Source organism: Dinoponera quadriceps, unplaced genomic scaffold (genome assembly GCF_001313825.1).
Source record: "Dinoponera quadriceps isolate SergipeBrazil2010 unplaced genomic scaffold, ASM131382v1 scaffold475, whole genome shotgun sequence".
Taxonomy (NCBI): Eukaryota; Metazoa; Arthropoda; class Insecta; order Hymenoptera; family Formicidae; genus Dinoponera; species Dinoponera quadriceps.
In genome coordinates, this window is record NW_014554738.1 from 993858 (window position 1) to 1016286 (window position 22429).

At 41.5% G+C, this 22429-nt stretch overlaps 3 protein-coding genes across 3 annotated transcripts; 2 read left to right on the forward strand and 1 right to left on the reverse strand.

Moving 5' to 3' along the window:
• Nucleotides 1-1822: 1822 nt before the first annotated feature.
• LOC106741190 (alanine--glyoxylate aminotransferase 2-like) lies at nt 1823-10013 on the forward strand. Its single transcript, XM_014612914.1, has 9 exons — nt 1823-1971; nt 3803-3905; nt 4007-4125; nt 5077-5311; nt 6772-6865; nt 7407-7615; nt 7690-7915; nt 8463-8861; nt 9778-10013. Exons 2-9 carry the CDS (start codon nt 3841-3843, stop codon nt 9883-9885), a joined length of 1455 nt encoding a protein of 484 aa, XP_014468400.1. The 5' UTR covers nt 1823-1971; nt 3803-3840; the 3' UTR covers nt 9886-10013.
• A 2455-nt stretch (nt 10014-12468) lies between these two features.
• LOC106741188 (vitellogenin-2-like) lies at nt 12469-19837 on the forward strand. The gene is made up of 7 exons (XM_014612912.1): nt 12469-12575; nt 12911-13611; nt 13786-14514; nt 15005-16055; nt 16136-17647; nt 18079-18533; nt 19127-19837. Exons 1-7 carry the CDS (start codon nt 12473-12475, stop codon nt 19691-19693), a joined length of 5118 nt encoding a protein of 1705 aa, XP_014468398.1. The 5' UTR covers nt 12469-12472; the 3' UTR covers nt 19694-19837.
• LOC106741191 lies at nt 19815-22091 on the reverse strand. Its single transcript, XM_014612915.1, has 4 exons — nt 21925-22091; nt 21233-21449; nt 20954-21118; nt 19815-20371 (listed from the first exon to the last, which is right to left on the reverse strand). Exons 1-4 carry the CDS (start codon nt 22089-22091, stop codon nt 20234-20236), a joined length of 687 nt encoding a protein of 228 aa, XP_014468401.1. The 3' UTR covers nt 19815-20233.
• Between the last annotated feature and the right edge of the window lie 338 nt (nt 22092-22429).

Below are 22429 nucleotides of genomic sequence, written 5' to 3' on the forward strand. Positions count from 1 at the left end.
AAGATTCTCGCGGAATACACAATTCTTGAGTAATCGGGAGAGGCCAATAACCGTTAGCGCTGGTAATTAATTAATTGGAAAATTAAAAAATTATTTGGCTTATAATTTCGATGAATCTAACGTTTAAGCGTTTTAATCAGTAGTTTTCACTGAAGAGGGCCGAAACCTTTGGACATTAGATTCATCGACAATGTAGGTCAACTAATTTGTTAATTTCGCAACTAACAATCAGTACCAGCTTTTATTGGCCACCTGCAGTTAATCAAAAACTTAGCATTTCTGTTACCGTGACTGAGGATATTCGTGTGAACGTTCAACTGCATCGAAACTCGATTGAGACAACTGAAAGTGATGGGTAGAATATAAACCTCTTACAGGAGTAACTCTCTCTGTTTCTGTAGCCGAATTTTCGTTTGGTCTTCAGGAAAATTCAATGACATCAACGGAATTTTTTTATCTGCACAGAGCAAAAGATTTTTTCGATAAGTGATATCTTGAATATCTTCGAAATATAAGAGTAAGAGGAAACTTTGTATAAGATACGGAAATCACAATGGTTTATCGCTTCGAACATATCCGCAGGATATCGAGGATATCCCAGGTGATAATAATCATTGACTCATCTTGTGTATTTAGCTAATCTCCGAAGGTATATTTTAAATAATTTCTATTCATTTCTAATCTTTAAAAGCTTATCATCAAACACTTAATACTTTACCGAATAACCAAATCATCAAAATATCGAGCGGCTCGAGAATGTCGTGTGACGTCGTCACGTGTGTCGTCCGTGACTTACATGGCGACAAGTCATATGAAATCGTGAATGAAATATGCTCGAAAAAAAAGGATCAAAGTTCACTTGATTCGTTAAAGATGATACTCTCGTCAACCCCGCGCAATCGCGACGATCCACGTAGCAACGAACGCGTAGTAAATTGAAGTAAATTGTAAGTAAATTGAAATTTGTCCGATCATCCAGTACTGTTTGATTATTCTGTTCCCAATCACAAACGACTGACAAAGTACAGAGATGTATCGGTGATCTATTTTGTCAAACCTTGTTTCCAACTCACCAGTGTCTCGCTTGTATGCGCAAGGTCGCTATTCTTCGCGCGACACTAAAAATAGCGACGCTAAGAACACTATGAACAGTTCTCGTCCACGTTCGCCTAGTCCTAAACAAATTTGAGTCAAACTTTTCGTATGAATAATTTATAAAAATAATATTCCAACGGCTTTTTCCAAAGCCGCAAATATTTTTAAAACATTGAAACAATTCGTATAAAAAGTTATATTTTGTCGTTTAAGCGTATCGCTTTATTTATAGTCGTTCTTTCAGTGGCATCGGTGAAGAAATTTTTACCTATCAAATAAGTTTCATTCAAAATAACGGTAAACGTAATCGTTAAGTTTTTAATTTTAATTTAAAATATTGATCATTGACAAAGTTATTACTCGAAATGTAAAGGCCTCCTTTATTGGTAATGTATTCTGAACGTTGAATTGCAACGTCTACAAGACATTAGACGTATATCTGCAAAGTCTTTTCAATTCGAATCTACATTTCGCAAAATCGCTGCAACATTGCAATGCTACAAGTATAACGTTTTTAAGATGTTGATTCAACGTGTGTTGTACGGGGAAGTGTGTCGTCTTGACAGAAACTTCGAAATATTTTAAGTATGCGAAATCAAAGTCGGTTTTCGTATTATATAATCATATTGTATCCACAATAAACCCCGTCAACGAGTCTAGGCAAATGACGAAATGGCGTACATAAAGAGCGTGAGAAGTGGGGTGTCGAACGAGGAGGGAGATACAATTGGTCAGGCACGCGTGCGCATTTTCCTACCTTTTATCCCCGCCGACTTACTCTGCTGTATATATGACGTCACTAGTATAGGTTGCGGCACTCTGCTTTCGGCTGCACTCGCAGTGATCGAGGAATCGTGACGTTGTCCAGAAATTCAGGTACGACTGAGAAAAACGGATATCGCGCTAAGTTCTCCTTCTCTCTCTCTCTCTCTCCCTCTTTCTCTTTTCCTCTACCTTTTTTTATTCATTTATCATCGTCTCGATTCCACAGTAGAACTGAAAAGTCAATTGAACCGTACGGAACTTGAGGGGCGCGGATTCGCTCGTAAATTGCATTTTTCTTTTACGACGACGTATCGCCCGTGTTGTGTTGTAAAATCGTTCCGTCGATCTCCAGAAAGTTTCCTTTATTTTCGACAAAGAACGGGCCTTCGAAGATAGGTATTTCGCGACTAACGCGTTGCGTGGCGTGAGACGATGAGACTTCTCGCGGTATCGCGCGCGCGCGCGCATAGCTTCGAATTTTTTTCGCCCGCGATCGAGCACGAGGAGTCCGAGTGGCATTTATGACCGCGTTATCGGTACGCTTCTACGGCATACGAATTTATCATAGTTCAGAAGCACTCACGGGTCAGCTCTCTCGTGCGAGCGCAATCGGACGACGCTGTATCGGACGATGGACTATATAATAGCTCCGTAAGATAAACCGCGTTAATTAGTTAACGGCGATAGAAAGCGGGAAGTCGTTTGCGTCGTCAGCGTGGATTGTCACGTGACGCCGATTACAAATATGCAATATACCCTATAACTGCGTGACACCGCGAATAACCGGCCTCTTCGCGATCCTACGTGCGACTGTTAAAAATAAATTCGTAGCGACCGCAACGTGTCCAACTCAAGGTTTATTCCGTGGCGCGAATGAAGAGCGATTAGTTACACGTGTACATATATACGGAAGCACGCGTGATAGTCACGTATGCTCGTCACATGAACGGTACAATCGTCCACCGAACAATTTTTTGCCACGGAATTTAAGATAAAGGGAACACATCGTTTAATGTTTCTTATCCTCGTCGTATAGTTGTACGATCACTCCTCCACGCGTTTAACGCATTCCAAATGTTCTTTACTCCTATCGTATCTGTATCAGTTAACTGATAAAAAGCTGACTTCTTTTTCTATAAATCTCGAAACGCATTCTGCGTCTAACAAGAGAATATTTTAGTCATTTAGTCTCAGGATATACATTTTCCTATTGGATATGAAATAAACGAGAAAGGTAGGAAAATGTTGAAATGAACGCATTTGGAGAAAAATTTGTCGAAAAGAATGCAGATTAATAGATATGATAAGCTTTTGATTAAGAAATTATTCAAGAAATAAATTGAGTATTCCCGCGGAGAACAGGACGCTACATTGAAAATATATAGAAAAAAGATGCTAAAACCGACATACTATTTTGTTTTTAGGCTCTAAAGTCTGAGGTTGAAAGTATAAAATTAAAATTTATACGCATGGAAGCGGACCAGCGACGCTTCTCTACCGGGATATGAATTTTATGAAAATTATGTATTAACATACGACCGAACATGAATTTGCAAGCTCGCTTGTCTGCGACGATAACTAAAGACTGATGTAATTTTCCATTTGCATGAAATTGACTTTACTTGCATATCGAAGAAACTGAAGGAGACTGTGACATGACCAGTGATGATAAGCGCTGCCATTATGCACTTATCTTTATCGCTTAGGTTGCTCTTAATTAGAGGAAGAATCGGCGCGAATCGATCTAATTGGCGCTACGGCGATCTATTGCTTTCAATAACAAATTTATCGACTTAGAAGAGATCGGATTACGATCGATCACGACCAGTAAACAATATTGCGACCGTTAACAATTGATACGATAAGCCGGATATCGGCAGAGGTCTCTGCGATGTTGTATAATTATTGTATCTCTCTCTCTCTCTCTCTCTCTCTTTCGCAGGCATAGTGATTTAATAAGTCATCCGTAGGATTCTCACCATGTCGGAATCCTTGGAGCAAATGTCGAAATCCGACACCATGAGGTTGCGCGAGCGTTACATCGGGTGAGTAACTTCCGAAGATAGAGAGAGAGAGAGAGAGAGAGCTCTATCAATCTGAGGAAAAGTAAATGACTCGATAATTGGTGACATTGTTCAAACTCCAGACAATCGTGCAAGCTGTTTTACAAATCGAGCCCGTTAAAAATCGTGAAGGCTGAGGGGCAATATATGTACGACGAGAAGGGTAATCGTTATCTAGACTGCATAAACAACGTCGCGCATGGTACGTATGCAATCAATCAATCACGGTAATCGGTGGGTACTGCGTTATCATCGTGATCGTTAATTCCGCGTTATCACGTGCGGCCGAATCTGAACGGTGTGAAATTTCGCGATTTCGGAGAACACGCGTGAGCGAGCTCTCCATCAAAGTAGAATTAAGCCGTGAAGACTATCGGCGGTCGGTATTACGATACCATTGTGTCTCATTAAGATTATTATAAAGTGCAAGTAAGATTACTAAGTATCAAATAATCAGATTATAAGTAATCCTTAGAAATCCGACCTGATCTGATCACAAAGAATCAGGTTACGAGATTGTAGGGTTATTAGATTACAAGATTATATTATCTCTTTCAGATTATGAAGTATAATCGATGGCATTTGAAAAATCGGCTGTACAGTCGACGTCATGCATGCTGTGTCATTACTTAGATCGGAAAAACTGCACGATTTTCAGTTTTATACATATACACATAGGATGAAAAATTTCGTTGAAGCAAAGAGTTTCGTTCTTATGAACCAAATGTGATTCTGAAATAATTAAAACGGAACCATTAAAAGAGAATTAATGGTTATCATGAACTAAATTTAATGGGATCAGAAGTCCTGTTTCTTTCGACGAAAACTTGGTTTGTTCATTGTCATCCTCACTGACTATTACAAATGGGAAGTTACTCCCGTTTTTTCTCCACTTGAAAACTTAATGCAAGACCAAATAGACTTAATGTAGAATCAAAATTTCGACTCGGGGTAGCTTGTACTTCTCTATAACCACGGCTAAATCATATTTTTCACCGTCACTTTCTGTTTCAATACACGTAAACGTAAATAGAAAAAATGAAAATTCAAAGTGGACACGATAACGATACGAAAATTCGTTGACCGGTCAGTCATCAGTCAGGCTTTTGTGCAATCGAGGAGGCCAACGTGCTAATTGCCGTTTCTTCCGCAGTCGGCCACTGCCATCCGGACGTCGTGCAAGCCGGACAGCAGCAAATGGCCCTGCTGGCCACGAACAGTCGTTTCCTGCACGACAATCTGGTGATATGCGCGAGCCGGTTGGCGTCGACGCTGCCGGAACCGCTGTCCGTCTGCTTCCTGGTGAATTCGGGCAGCGAGGCGAACGATCTCGCTCTCCGGCTGGCTCAAGCGCACACGAAGAACCGGGACGTCATCGCGCTCGATCAGTAAGTGTCCCTCCATTGTTCGGGCTGACTGCGACGTCCGTCGAACTGCGAAAGTATCGCACACACTTGAACGTCTCCCATCCGACGAGAGTCTCACATCCGCCACCACGATACGCTTCCATCAAAATTTCCCGGGACTAGCGGGATGAATGACGAAAAGACACACTTCCGTTGCACGTTTCTACTCGATCCTCCTCCACTTCTACTGCTGATACTACCGCTATTATACTACTTTTACTTCTTCTTTCTCCTCTTCTTCTTCTTCTTCTTCATCACCTGCTATTCGGCGCAAGTGAGAAACTTTGCCACGTCGCTCGAACACGTCGTTCTGGATGTTTCAGGCTGCGAACACGCATGAATGAGCAAAGCAACATTTATCCGTCGAACTAATCGAAACCGTACCGTCTGTTTTCTTGTTTGCAGCTTTGATTTTCCCCGAAGATGTAGACCGAAATCGTCGAGAGAGAGAGAGAGAGAGAGAGCGGGGGGAAATCGCGTCGATCGAGCGAGACGGAGCGTGCGGACGGATCGTGGCCGAACGGATCGATCGGATGGACATCCGATTGTCACACAGCGGGAATAGAATACAGCGGCATAAAGATCTTGTCGTTTTAGGTGTGCGCGACGCACGAGCGGTGTGCGGCGACGCGTCCCCAGGTGTCAGCCGACGAGCGAGTGCCGTCGTCGGAGGCGACGTCGAAGGGACAAGAGGCGAGACTGAGGCGAAAGTTCATTAGGTAATGTCAGTGGCTATAGATCGGTCAGAGGCGGCAGTTGGACTCGTTTACGGCTCTGCGCTTCGTAACCCACGGCGGGATCCATTGCGCTCGCACCTTCGGCAACGGCGGCGGAAGAACCGTGAAAGAAAAACAAAGAGAAATTGCGCTTTCAGGGAAGAGAGATGTCTGCTTTTCGCTAAATGAGATATAACTGAATCACTGAATCAAGCAGTCAGGTCGGTCAGGAAGTTCAGTTCAACCTCTCGCCTTCTCTACGGTGGAGGTATACACTGAGAGAAATGACAGTTACTTTTTTTCGGTCTCGGCTATGTTTTTCAACGGCAAAACAGTAATACACATGTGATGTTATTATTGCTGGCACTATACAGTGACACTCACTAGGAAACTGGTTCTTCTGATCTATCAATTGCTTTACCATGATGATTGTAAAGTTACAAATACCAAATATTCTTTTCTCAGTGTACGAACGACGCCGGAATGTTGGTGAAGAATCGCAGAGACGGCGATTACCGATGAACTATTCCTATCCACCGACAGAGCGAGATTCCGCTCGAAGATCGAAGATCGAACCTTTCGAGCGACTCGATATTAACTAACAATAATTCTCAGATGCCCCGGGGAAGTCTCGGAAGGCTACGTGCGCGATAGCTCGTAGAGTTTAAGTCTGTTTGAACGAAGGCGAGAGCGGTTTCTCTGACCGGTCGCCCCTTCTGCTTTTAGCGCTTATCATGGACACTTGACCACGACGATGGATATCTCGCCGTACAAGTTCAACCAGTCGAATGGTGCCAGCAAGAAGGACTGGGTGCACGTGGTTGAGTATCCCGAATGCATTTCTAGTAGAAACGAGATGATTGCGCGACGATGCGAAATGATTTCTTTTTATCGCGCGGGGCTCATTTATCGATCTGAGAAGGCCTGTCGATTCCGCGATAGCTGCGGAATCAATCACGCGATTTTTCGCGATCAAAAGTCGCGTTTGACGTTCAGTCGCGAGAATCCGGTACGATTTTAATATCGAGGCCGAGAGTGGCGATCGATTTCTATTCGCTGAGAAGTACATTTAGATTACGATTACGCGTAATTATCGTTCGCAATCATCTATTTTATATATTAGTAATGTTATCTCTGATTTTATTTATCGTCTATATTTTCTTATTTAATAACTGTACTTTTAATTTTCTTTATCATTTACATATATTTTCATTTTTCATATTTCATATTTAATAATTTTATCTTCAATTTTATTCATCGTCTATTTTCTCTCATTTAATAATTTTACTTTTAATTTTATTTATCATTTATATATTCATCTTTCATATTTCATATTTAATAATATATTTCTGATATTCTAGGCTCCGTGTCCGGATATCTACCGCGGCAAGTATCGCGCTACCGATTACGCGGACGAAGACTTCGGCGTGAGATATGCCAAGGACGTGGAAGAAATTTGCAAGGACATCAAGGCGGCAGGACGCGGGTTGTGCGCGTACATCGCGGAGAGCCTGATATCGGTCGGCGGGCAGATTATACCGCCGCAGAATTACTTCCGGAACGCGTTCAGGTGGGCGCAATTCGTTATCACGTGTGTAACGCGGTGAAAACACGCGGTGACCGTGAACGACGTTGATCCCGCAGACACGTACGCGAGGCCGGAGGCGTTTGCATCGCCGATGAGGTCCAGGTCGGTTTCGGCAGGGTCGGCACTCACATGTGGGCGTTTCAAATTTACGGCGACGACGTGATTCCGGACATAGTCACCATGGGCAAGCCGATGGGCAACGGTTATCCGGTCGCTGCTGTCGTCACCACGCCGGAAATTGCGAGCAGTTTCCGCGACACTGGCGTCGAATATTTCAATACGGTTAGTTCCCCCCAAAAGAAGAAAAGAATACTCTAAATTCCTAAGAGTGAAATTTCATTCAAGATAAATAAAAGACGGTGATATTTTCACTCGAAGCGATAGTGAAGATACTGCTAAGTGAAATTGCAAGAGTGAATGTTGTTACTCAAATTTAAGGTGGATTTTTCATCCACATAAGTGAAAGTTTCAGTCGATCGGAGTGAATATGTTCCTGCGACGGTGGAATGCGTCAGATTCACTTTTCAGTTTCGAGTGGAAATATCCATTCGATGATTTAAAGCGGAGAATTCTCTCTAAATGAATAAAACATTCCCGAATGAGTGAAAAACTCGAATTCAAGTGAATTTCGGCTCGGTAGTCGTTCTCGATCAAAACTTCACTCTAAGTGCGGTATTCACAGTCAGATCTTATATTTAAGATCGTCTTAAATTCATCTTCAGATACTGAGATATGTAACCCGGGAAATGTAAAGAATACGACGTGTCCTCAGAAACGCGATCTCCCGAGAATATGAACAATAACGAACGTTGTTCCCGCACTATTCCAGTATGGCGGCAATCCTGTATCCTGCGCGGTGGCAAACGCGGTGATGGAGGTGATCGAACGCGACAATCTTCTGGATAACGCGTTGAAGGTCGGTGGTCATCTGATCGCCGAAATGAAGAAACTGGCGGAACGGCGGAAGATCATCGGCGACGTGCGTGGCGTTGGGCTGTTCGTGGGCATCGAGCTGGTCCGCGACAGGATCAAGAGGATACCGGCGACGGCAGAGGCGCAACACGTTGTTTCCAGGATGAAGGAGAAGAAGATTCTCATCAGTAGCGATGGTCCCGACAACAACGTCCTGAAGCTGAAACCGCCGATGGTCTTCACCATTGAAAACGTTAATCATCTCGTATCCGTTCTCGAGGAAGTCCTCGAGGAAATCGATATTGGTTTTGACGAGGTGAGAGATTTCGTTCATATTATTATTATTTTATGTTATTATTATTATTATTATGTTCTCCATTGCATGCGTAAAATAAAAGTACTGATATGTATATTAATAATAACTGTGAATATACGGAGTGAGCATACAAAGGACGAGGCAATTCCGAGTAATAATTTTTATACGCCAAGCTTGCGTCTGTTATGCCTGCAAGCCTTGCCTTGTATGAGACTTGCCTATATTTTATTCAAAAATATGCTGAATCATGTATATTCAATGGAAATTGATGAACTACATATTACCCTAGCAAATGATTAACATACTGATATAACATATTTGCTTGTGATTCAAGGATATATTACGCAGCTTTTAAATTAAATATCTGCTCGTAAGTCGTTATATTTGTATAATACCTTTGCACGTTTTGATGTTGCGAGCATTTCACGTTTTTATATTCAGAGTATCACCTGCAAATTTTGCTAATCATTTGGTTGCGTATTGGAGTAATTTTCGTACGTTATTCGTGAGGTATCTACGTGCAAAATATTTTCTGACAAGCAATACGGCGATATGTGATTATGTCTTTATCAGTGTAAACGCATCGAAAAAAATAAGCAATAGAGAGTTAATCGTTGTAATCGAATAAAGATATATGCATTTCCTTAAAGAAAGGTATTACTGACCGTGATAAATTGACCAGTGATAAATTACTGTTTATTTCTCATTTGTACGAATAATAAAACTACTGAGAGATAGTAATTTATCATTGGCTAATTTATCACAGCCAGTAATATTTTTCTGTAAGAGAATGCGCACAATTTATTGCGATTCAGGTAAACTGCGCGTACTATATATTAAAGAAAAAACAGGGATAGTTTTTCATTTTTTTTTATAACTTCGAAAGAGGAATCAGCTGACTGACCGATTGTTTCAGGAACCGGAACCTACTACGACTATCATCAAAGCGACGATCTCTCCCTTAGAAGTCGACAGAGGCACGGTGGTTAGCAACGGAAACCCTCTACTCGTTCGTGCTAATTAATAATATTTAAATGCAATGAATATCTGGTTTTAATAGTGTCAAACTTACAGTTGTTTTAAGTAAAAGTATTATTATAATTAAAAATGATTTGTTATCATTTATGTATTTGTTATCTTTAAAATATTTTGTACTATTAAGTAAATATTAATAAAAATTAGAATTATTTCTGTTGATTAAAACATTTCTGATGAGATGTGAATGTAACACATAGGATACGTTTATTTTACACATACCTAAACATAGTATAAACTTTGAAAAGATGTTTCAAAGATGCCTTAAAGTATCCTATATTTTTAGACTTTTGAAAGACGTTTAAACTTTTAAAATTGTGTGCTATATAAGCATATATAGAGAGATCAAATTTTATATTTTACAAAGCGGGTCACTTAAAACCGGCAATCCGAATAACATTTACAGTTTTGAAGATAGGAAGAAATGTTCAAAGCAACTTTATTTAAATTTTTTTAAATAAAATCAAATAGTTTCTTTAACACAAATCAACTCCTCCGTTCATTCTGCGAATCAAAATACTAGGATAAGACCGTCAAAAAGTGACTACTAGGAATGACTAGGAATCAATTTATGTTAAAAAAGAAACTATATAATTCCATTAAAAAAATGAAGTTAACTTTCATTTGACGCCTTGATGCCTCCACTTAAAGTCAAATTTTTTATCAAAATATGTCCTCCTCGAGCTAACTGAGCAACTACTACTAAGCAACTTTTACTTCAAGCATTTTTTCCTATCTTCAAAACTGTGGATGTTATTCGGGCGGCCGTTTTTAAGTGACTTACTCTGTATATAAATATCATTTTACGCAAATTTATGTGGGCCTTAGATATTTCCTAATAAAACATTATAAAATTTGATTTAATCAACGGATGAAGTAATAACGATCATTGCGTATGTAATATTTATCGTCCATTCATAATATCTTCTGGCTTGCACGAATGATTTAGTTTTTAAGTGATAAGTTCAAGGACTTATCATGATCAATTGAGAAAGTGACTATCTCGGGAGTAACGGAAATGTTATTTCACTCGTAGACTTCCTGTTCGCGTAATCATCATTAGAAAATATCTCCCACCGCCGACAACGATATGTCGCGACCTGAAAAGCAAGATTTGATATTATTAACTTTTATAATTTATTAAAAGAGCATAAGTTTACATAACATCCGCTACAAGATTCTCCGTCGCTCGTCATTCTAAAATAGAAATGTGCGACCGGCAACGTAAGCTCACGCGCGATTCATTACTCTATTTATGCAACAAATGCATTAGGCAAAATTGAGTTAATAACTAATTAATCAGTTAAACAGTTAATAACTTTTAATTTTAAAAGAATTAACTTTTAATTTAAACTAATTAATTTCAAATACATTAACATCAACGTATGAACTATATTTATATAAGTATATTTATATAAGTTATTCTTATATATTATTTATATATTATTTATATAAGGGTATTTATATAACTATATTTATATAAGTTAAAATAATTTATCAGTATTAAAATCATTGCGGGCTGCTTATAGAACATAATATAAAATATAAAAAACATTAAATACATTGCCAACATAATTTTTTTCGTTTCTCTGAGTAATGATATTCTTATTTATAGAGTCCTGAGAGTAAAACAGTCAGTACGTACTTAATCTTTCATTATTTTACATAAATTCAATCTATAATTAAATAATTAATTAAGTAAAACAAACATACAAGAACACAAGTAAGTGTGTATATATGTGTGTGTGTGTGTATACATATATGTTAATTTCATTTTAAAATAACTTTTAAGTAAATTTTTTGTTTAAATGACTTTAATTTAACTAAATCCAGTAAGTTCATATATATTATTGAGTTTATATGCTTTAATTTAACTAATTAAGTTAATTAAGTTCATATGTCATTAACTTTTGATTTGTAACGTAGTAAAAAATAAAAATTAAGTTACCCAAATCTGCCATTGGATATATGCAAGTTTGAGAGCTTGCAGTTTCTATCGACGAAAAAAAAGGAAAAATCCGTACGATTAGAAATACATAAAAATTGGAATTATATAAAGTGTTAGACGTATAAACAGCATCTTTTAAATATTGAAGTTACCATACTTTATGATATCGATTAGATTCCTCGAATATTTAGCGAGAACTTTCTCCTCCATAAAATTTAAACTCTTTCATTACCGATGGGATTTCTCGGCTTTTTCATGATTACCATGGAAACTTCACCTGACAGACTTATTTTCTTTTTCATTAGTACCATAACTAGAAAGTAAATTGCATTTAATTTTAATTCAATTGATAAATCCGTGCAGAGATTGCAAAATGTGTCGATTTTTTCCGATCGACCAGGATGCAACGGGAATAACATGATTGAGAGGAATCGAAGTTCTGACCGGAAATTCTATGTCGCGACCTCGCCGTCACTTTCTCAACCATGTTGCGGTTGTCGCAAGTATGCAATTTATCGTGTGTAAGGTCAGAAAAAGTACATCATGCGTAAATGATACAGTTACAAGTTCGTGCGGCCACGGAATCTAAATCAGTGGCCATCGGGGGCGGGTCATGCTGAGTTAGCATATGATGTATATAAATTCAATCAATGAGAGAAAGCTCTCATTTCGCTTTGGGTATTCGCCACATAACATCATCATGTGGGTTCATTTCGCCCTTTTTCTTCTCGGTGAGTATCGTCAAGTCGGATAGCGGCAGCTTTCACGGAAATTCAAAATAATTTCATTTTCTAACTTATGATCTGTACTTAAAGCAATTTCTGCCTTACCATGTACAAATTAATAGCAATGGAGAAGTTTGGTCTTTCTTTTTCTCTCTTTCTCTTTATCTGTATCTTTCTCATAAAAACTTACGTGAGAAACTCTGCACGAATTATACACCAGTGTTGGAACAGCACGGGCAGAATTTCTCGACACAATCCGTCAATAAAATACACGTCTGAATTATTATAACTTACCTCAATAGAAGAAATAAACATACGTGACGATTCTTTTCTTTCGACAGCCGGGACGGCTCTGGCCAATGCGGCAATATGGGAAAAGGGACGTTTGTATCGCTACCACGTACAAACTCGAGCTATGACGGGCGCGAATACGGCATCTCGACAGTTCTCTGGGCTTCTAACGAAGGGCGACTTGTTACTTTATATAGTGGAAGAAGGCACCATGGTAGTGGAAGTACGCAACAACAAATATGCAAGCTTTCACACTGAAATAGCTTCTTCCTGGGATGAAGACATTGATGAAAAGAATAGATTAGATTACGTCGACATGCCGTTGTCACAGAAACCCTACAAAGTTAAATTCATTAGCGGAAGAATATTGGAAATGTTTGCTAACCCGGGCGTACCTATGTGGGAAGTGAACATAGTCAAAGGTATGTTGAGCCAACTGCAGTACAGTGAGGATTTAGAACTTAGAAGTCCGCAGGAACTCATAGTGATACCTAAGATGCCTACGAAAAATGACTACGTAACGTATACGGTCCGGGAGCAATCCGTCAGTGGCGATTGCGATACTACCTACGACATAATACCGTTGACCGAGGATGTGTCTGAAAAAGTACACCTAGTACCTATTCCGGATCTCGAGAACGATGAATACATAGATGTCATGAAGAACAAAGACTTCGGTAATTGCAGTCAGCTGCCGATGTACCAGTTTGCTGTGACGAGGGGGAAAAGCGAGTTCGACAAATTTGTTGTGGTGAGTTGAATTTTCACAGACACGTAATCCGCAGGCCAGAATACGATTTGTTATTCTCCGGGGGAGAGAAACTCCTAACTTAAGTGGAAGAATCGCGTCACGTACGAACATGTCCTGAGCGGACAGTGACAGGGCAGGTGAGAGATTAATCAACTGTTGTTACGACTGTTACAGAGAACGGCCAAGACTAATATGATCTTCTCGTATAATAAAGAGCATTATACCATTCGGTTGAGCGTAACGAAGAATAAGATACATGTCAGACCCGAGTGTAAGGATCTCATGACTACCGACGTCTTGACTATGTTGAACATGACTCTGGTTCAAAGGGTTTCTATCAAACAATGGCCGGTGATCCCCACGGATGTCAAGTCCGTAGGGAACCTAACGTATATTTACAGTAACTCGAGTCTGGACGACACATGGACCGAATCTGTACTCCGCGATTTAGAATTTGATTCGAAGTCCGGGGAAAGTGACGAACCAGCGAGTGGTACGAGACTTGGCGTCCTGATAAACAAAACTGACTTGTTATATCAAGCTATTTTGTTGAACCGCAAGATTGCAGAAGAAATAATTACCGATAATATACTGGAGCAAAACACGTTGGAGAAGTTCACGATCCTGACGGATGTCCTGCGTCTTCTAAATGAGACAGATTTAAAGAATCTCACGAATACTCTGTTTCCTTGGGACGTAAGGCATCAGAAAGATGAGATAAGGATAGTCAAATGGAAGATCCTCCAGGATGCTGTAACGCAGGCTGGGACAGGGCCTGCTTTCTTGACCATACGCTGGTGGATCACATCGAAGATGGTTACGGACTTCGAAGCGGCGCAGATCGTTTCTCGACTTCCCAGGACCGTGCGCGCACCCACGATGAAATATATAGACGCGTTTTATGTGAGTATCCTTTCACGTGAGACAATCACAAGGACAGAGTACGCGGAGGAAACGTGCCCCGTATAGCTTCTTTCTTTGATAAACTCCTTCAATCTTGTCATGTTTCCCGATAGTGCGAGAATAGACTGTCGGTAGAGGGATATAATAAATTGTTTAACAGTAGATCCCGATTTTTAGATCACACGTACCGTCCTCGACATTTTCTCCGTGGAGAAATTGACTTTGAACCGTTCGGGAAAATTGAAGTCGTGAGAATTGGGCACACCCTATATATACACATTCACACATACCACATATGATACGGAAAGATAATAAATTAAGGAACGACATATCGATATGCCGGTTACAAAATTCTGTGGCTATTTTAACTATAATCCTCCCTCCGAACAACGAGGCTCGCGTCATCTCCTCGTAACGGATCTCGCCACTTCGTCGCGAATCATGGATCGATTCACTTCACCAGCACGTACAGTCCGACTTTTGTTGACAGGAACTTATCAAGGACCCGAAACTGAAGGACCAGCTGTATTTGAATTCCACTGCACCCTTCGCCTTCTCCGAACTAATCCGCTACGTCATGGGCGGGTATTATAAAGATCTCTACTTCACGCGTGTGTACGGCAAATTAATCACACGTGAAGATGCAAAATGGGTGATCAATACTTATATTCCCTATCTGTCCAACGAGCTAAAGAAAGCTTACGAGGAGAAGCATATCAGCCGAATACTGACGTATACTGAAGCTTTGGGTAACCTAGCCCACCCGAATGTTATCCTAGTGCTCAAGCCATATTTAGAGGGGAAATATAACGTAACCACATTCCAACGAATGAGAATGATCATGTCGTTAACGACGCTGAGTCAAGTGCAGCCGAACCTCATCCGACCGATTGTCTACAGGATATTCCAAAACCAGGAGGAGAATTCCAGAATACGAGTTGTGGCGGTCGGGATGTTGCTGAACAGCTACCCATCTCTGCGCATATTGCAGCGTTTGGCGGACAGGACCAATTACGAGACATGTCCGTATGTGAACAGCGCTATTAAAACCGGCTTAAGGAGTCTCGCTAATTCACGGCTGCCTCAGTACCGTGAGGTCGCTAAGAACGCGCGTATCGTATGGAAGCTGCTGAATCGGCATATTCGAGTCGTTGTCGGACAGGCTTTGAACCACGGTCACGATTATACGTCTACGGGGAAGGACTTCTCCACTTGGTTTAACTTGAATACTCTCGATGGCAGTAGGTCGATCATTCCCGATTTTCTTAACTTACAAGTGGGACTTAACTCTTCCTCCTTATCGCCGCCCGATTTGGAATTTGGGTACGGCGTAACGGATTTGACGACGTTAATGGACACGTTGAAAGAGATGTTTCTACCAAATGATGAGCCCGCAAAGCCAACGACGGTTGACGAAGTAGTTAGCAATCTCGATATCAGAGTCAATAAAAGTTTGCTAGAGGGATTAATCGTCAGCAGAAACCCATATGGAGTGTATCTCCTTCCCTTCGACAATTACACAGTGCAAAACTTAATGAACGGTAAGTCTGATGAATTTCACTTGTAAACGCGCGCCTCACCTATGAAGAAATATAAATCGTTACTTGTCGTTGCATTACAGAGACTTTAAAACTTTACGGAAGACATCGGGTCGACGAACGTCCGTACTTTCACCTGAACTCATTAGTAAACTGGGAAGTATCATTGTTTTATCCCAACGAAATGGGTGTGCCCGTAAGTTATCACCTGAAGACTCCCGCATTGGTTTCTCTCAAGAATGATGTGCATATAAAAGGGGAGACGAAGCCGGTGAATATGAAAGTAAGCGCCGATTTAAATGTACTGTTGAGCGGAAAAGTCATAAGCAGAATCGGCTTTACGGCACCTTTCGAAAAGCAATATTACATTTCCGGTATTGATTTTAATACCCAACTACATGGGTCAGGAAATATCACTGTGAACATGGATTGGACCGAGAAAACCTTAAACTTAGATTACAAACCACTGCCAGGTTTAACGCGTAATACGGTGCTTCACCACAGCATCATTCCATTTACTGGGAAAACCGAGACCTGCTCTTTTGAACCTATATATGTCGACAAAAACACGCAAAAAGTACAGATCGGGAAACTCCAGTCACAAGTAACAAAGTTGGGAAAGATTACCATCACACATGTGACCGATAATTTCTATGCTTACAACTACGAGACATTAGTAAATGGCAACTTGTACCAACGATTAATGAGTTACATAGCTACCACGAATTACAATTACAAAAAGATAGATGTGACGGTGGACTCGCTGGAAGACTACAAATTATCCGCTTTCCTCAGTTATAACAGGACAAATTCGCCCGACAGTTCACAAGAAAGGCCTGAGTTGTTGAACACGCTAACGAGAGAAATGAGCTATACATTTAAAAAGGAGGACAACGTTCCGGCCGTTGTGCATAAGGTCGAAGTTCATGCTAAACTGGGGGACAAGAAGGTTCAATACAAATGCGAAGGAGGCGTAATGGAATTGGAGCCGCTCCTGTACGGCAAATTGTATGGTCGATGCCATCTTCGTGGTTCGGATGTGTCGGCGATTTGCGCCATAGGAGAGCTATATGGCACTCCGTCTGCTTGTCCAACGTTGAATGTAACGTCCCTGAAAGAGGATGGAGTGGATTTATTAGTACGCTACGGGGAATCTTGCAGTGACGGGAAGGATGTTCGTTTGGAAGGGCGTACAGTACAAAGTTTGGAAGTGATGGAAAAATTAGCGAAATCCGAGAAATACCGGAAGGCCAAGGAAGAGATGGCAGAAGGCAACTTGGGTTTGACGAACACCCGGGAAGTCTGTGAGTCCATCGACACGAGGGATGATATATCATTGACGGCGAAAATGGATCCGGTAGAATTCGAAAATATATACAACCAGCTTATTCGACTGCTCGGTAACGTTTTGCTTCCTGGCTGGAAAATAGGCGTAACTGAGCCGATAAACGAATATTCTTTGAAGACGAGCGATATCGGTCTGAAAATAAAGAAGTTGCCTAAAGATATGCTGAACCTCACCGTATCTACTCCGAAGCTTATCATTAACACCATCTTGGACAATTCCGATTTGCCTTCTTTAGAGTTGGTGAAGAGTAAGTTGAACTTGTCACTTGGTATTAAAGAGACGAATGAGTCTTGAAAATTTTATGCGAAATAATAAGAACTCCCGGGAATATTTTCATATATCGATAGTAATAATAGTCATAAATTTCGATGTACCGACAGAACGTATATTTATTCGTGAGCGAGACGGCGCACGAATTGCAGCGCAGCAACTGTTTGTTCCATGTTCCAATTTTCCTTTTGTTACACGTGCCCGCGCACGCAGAAACACATTCACGTTTGAATCTTTAGTCTTTTCTTCCTTTTCTCCTGAATCATTTCGCGAGCGCATCTACACAGTTATTGCCAGTATAAACAAGTAGAAAGCACGTCTCTTATGTTTCTTCGTAAAAATTCCGTCGTAACCATTTGCGAGTGTCCTTTACTGCAATGTATAACTGATATATTTTCTCACCTACAGAACAATGCACACTCGGTAGAAATAAGGTTTTAACTTTCGACGGATTGGAATACCCCGTCAAATTGAGAGGAATTCCATATGTGCTGATGATCAGCCCTAGCCTGAAGAATTACAGTCTGAGCACCAGTCTGAATTACGATATTATCACCAAAATTGAGGCTATGCCGGAGGACACGAACGTAGCTATTTTGGCTAAAGAATTGGAAAACGGCCATAGGCAATTAATTATACTGAATCGCGAGAAGATCTTAATATTCCAGTTAGCTAGTGTCGGCAGGAATACAGTAATTATGCTAAATGGAAAGGTTATTAAATTCCAAGGAAATCATGCCGTCTTGCAGAATGACAAAAACTCAGTCATACTAATTACAAAACTAACGTATGAGTTATATCGAATTTCTATGAAGATAGCTGGAGTCTATATTAATTACGACGGGAGGCGCGTGCAAATTGAGGTAAATGAAAACATTAGTAAACACCAAGTAACAGTAACATAACATCGACGTTATAATTTCCCACTCAACAATGTAAATGCAATATAACGCGTGTGTTATGTAACAGTTGCATTGTTGAGTGGGAAGGTGTAACATTGATGTTGTATTACTGTTAGTTGATGTTTGCTGGGACGCGAATGAAAGCGGATTTGCGTGGCTGCTGCGAAATGTGACACTCTGAATTTCAGGGAGTGACACTTTTTCTCGGAAAGTAAAATTATAACCTAGTCATTCGAACTCAAGTGACTTTTCGATCAGATTTAAATTCTCCGCTCTAAATTGTCGAGCGAACATTTTTCCCTCGAAATTGAATCCGATATATACTCCACTACAGGAAAGGATTCGCTCCGACCGATGAAAAACTTCGCACGTATCGAGTCCAAATTGAGTTCGAATGAAAATTACGCTTTCGCGATCTCGAGAGACAATACTTTGCTTTTTGCTATATCAATTTCGAATGGAAATGCCGCCGCAGCATTTTTCAGTGGCATTCCACTTCGAGAAATTTAGAGAGTATGACATGTAATTTAAAACAAATCTCTTTCGTATTCCAGGCGTCTAATATGTATAACGGACTCGTGCGCGGCTTGTGCGGTAACAAGGACGATCATAAGAAGAATGACTTGCTTACACCGGCAGGATGCGTTGTGAAGGAATCCAAATATCTCGTCGTCTTGTATGCCTACGACAAAGATAACGAGGACGAAGTCGTTAGGCGAGAGAAAGAAGAAGCCAAGCGGGCTAAGTGCGTTAAGTTGGAGAGTTCTCCAGGCGAAGTTGTCACCGGCAAGGTTAAACAAACACACGGCGACCCTTGGTATAACTTACTATACGGCGGCCCTGGGTACAACTTACTTACTTTGTGTTCTTTACTGAGAACTGACGTCTTGACGAGGAAAGAAGATATCTGCTTCTCCGTTAAACCTCTTCTAAAATGTTTGCCTGGCTGCAAGTTCGATCGCATGGTCACAAAACAATTGGGATACCATTGTATGCCGATGAGCGACCAGGCCGTTGAGTTAAAGAAAAGAGTAGTGGCAGGGGCCAATCCAGACTTCAGTCACAAATCCATTTCATATTATAGAGACGTAAATGTCCCGAATGTCTGCCACACGACATAGTACGATGACGTCAGGAAACGCAAAGGCACATGGGTTAATCGAACAGATTCTACTTTTTATCTTCCTTTTTTATGAAACTAGAAACATGTTACCTTAGTGATGCACAATAACTTAAAGCAATAAAGTTGAGCGTTCTCAACGTGATCACTGATTACGACCCCTCTGTTTTCCGGCGAACGAAACGTGATTAGCTTCGATCGCGAGGGAAAATCGATAACAGGCGAACGTAACGCGCGTTCATATCATTCGCGTTATTCGCGCGAATTGACGGTAAACTCGACAGTCGAGCTGATGTACGCGTGAATTATCAATAAATGAGTCGATGATGCGCGTACGGTTGAAAAATAACCTTAATAATCTAATTATATTGCGTGTAATTAACGCGAATATGACTGCAGGATACAACGCGGCTGATGACGGACAGGGTTATAAGAAATCTTCGTCGTACGTTCCTTCGGCAGTTCCGACGTGTTTTATTAGAAAAATTCCAACGACATGTTTTCAGGTGTTATTACGACACACCTGCCGTGCGGAAATCGATCACAGGATCCCAATGTACATCAAAAGGACGAAGAGCGAGGTCGACGCAAACATCAGGGCTACCGCACCGGTCGCCAGCAGGACGTTTTTCTTCTTCTTCTGCGGGTTCCTCGCCACCACATGAAAGTCCTTCCGCGACTGCAAAAGGAACATTCAGAAGTATTATGTGTCGTAGCCAATAATAGCGCTCGATGATTGTTATAACCTTCTCTCGCGGTCAGTGAGTCACGACCTCTTAATCGGTGTATAAGATTACGATAATTAATTTCTTCGTACATCTCTCTCTCTCTTTCTTTGTTTCTTTCTCTCTTTGTTACAGCCGTTTACAAATAACGAATCGTTCCGAAACGGTAAAATCTCTCATCAGTAAAAAAGCGACGTTAAACGCGCGCTGATCGAAGGATTTCAATCAGCGACACTACCGTTCGAAATTCGATCGATGAATCGCCGCTGAATCGCGAAATCCAATAATTTTCAACCCTTTCGCAACGAATAGCCCCAATCGCGAAGTAATAATAATTTTACGAATCATTTTTACGAGCACCCCTGTGCGGGATGTAAGTATGAGTGCGATATAAATGTGAATGCGATGAATGCGCGTTATTCGGTTTTACCGTATCTAACGGGAAATCTAATCGAGATATGTGGACATTTTTTTCTTCGATCGATCCACTGATTCTATTTCATATATGCGATCCTTCTGATACTCAGGGGACTCACCGTAATTTGGAGGCTCTGCGTTTTGCGCACGAGCTCGTCCAATTTCTGGCCCCGATCGATTAACTTCTGCACTCCGTCCATCAGCGCGTGACGTATTTCTGCCAATTCACCCTCCAGCCTTGGGATCAGAACCTTGGGATCGGCATCTTGTTGGTTGTACTCTTCCTGAAACAGCGTCGAATTATCTCTCTCTCTCTCTCTCTCTCTCTCTCTGTCTATAGTGTCATTTTATGCATTTTGCTGAAATGAAGAAAAGAAAACCTGGCTTGTTCCACTTACGATGATCTTTTTCAACGGCTTTGAGAGATCCACCACCGCGAGATTGGTCAGGTCCCTTGAGAGGTCCGCTAACATCGGTAACTCCCGATAAACGGAGCGCAATCTCTCCAAGAACACTTGGCAGCAGGACTCCAGCCGAATCGCCGATGAGGGACAGTCCGACTTCGACGTCAAGCAGGCGTAGTGAAGCTCGCCGATCAGCACGTGCGCGGTATACCTGCGGTGGAATCGGACTTCACGTTCGGCAGCGACGCGAGCGAGAAGGGCCACGGGACCGCCCGAAAGCGTATGCTTGTGTATTAATTACCCGTCGCGACCTGTTACACTGATTTAACGACTCCCTCCGCGAACCATACAGAGCGGATTCCACTCAACGCTCGCGACCACGCGAGCTCATCTTCGCTCATCTCGCTGGATGTTAAGTAAAGATAGAACGCGCGAACGTTAAGTGGAACCTGCGAGTCCATAGCGAGTCGTGTAGAGAAAAACCGCTGACGTTCGTCTAATGCATACGCAACTCGACATGTCCGAGAGTGGAAAACAACTCTCTCGGCCGCGCGAGACGCTTATCGCGCGAATGCAACGTGCCGCGTCTGAAGCAAGGACGCCTGGAAGGGAAACGCGATCTTCTTCGATCGAATATGCGAGTTACGCTAGGAAATGAGAGGGCAGAGTGTGGTGAGAAATCTTACTTGCCCCGATCGATGCTGATTTTATCGTCCTCGAGCGTCTTCAGGCCGGCGACGGTGCTGAGGGCGATGGCACGATAGGCCGGGTCCGCGGGATAATCCGCGACGATCTTGCAGCCGGACTTCTCCCAGAAAGCCACCAGCGCGTAATGCACGTCGGTCCCGTTCATTTCGTTCGCCGGAGAACAAGGCACTTTCGTCGCGAGCGAAAACCGCCGGATGACAGATTGCTCGTATCACATTCGGTTTCGATGCGAGTGACAGAGAAAGAGAGAAAGGCTGCTGCAGGCTGTTTACGCCGATCCGCTGTACACAGTCAGCGAGTAACGAAAGAAATTTTGATAAACTCGATAGTGGACACACACACACACACACACACACTCGCGAACGTCGGCCGCCAGCAGCAGATGCTGCTGCGAGAAATGAATCGTGAAACGGAGCACGATTAATCATCACTGCATGTAAATCGCCGAATTTCTCATTCGCGTCCGATATTGCAGAATGACCG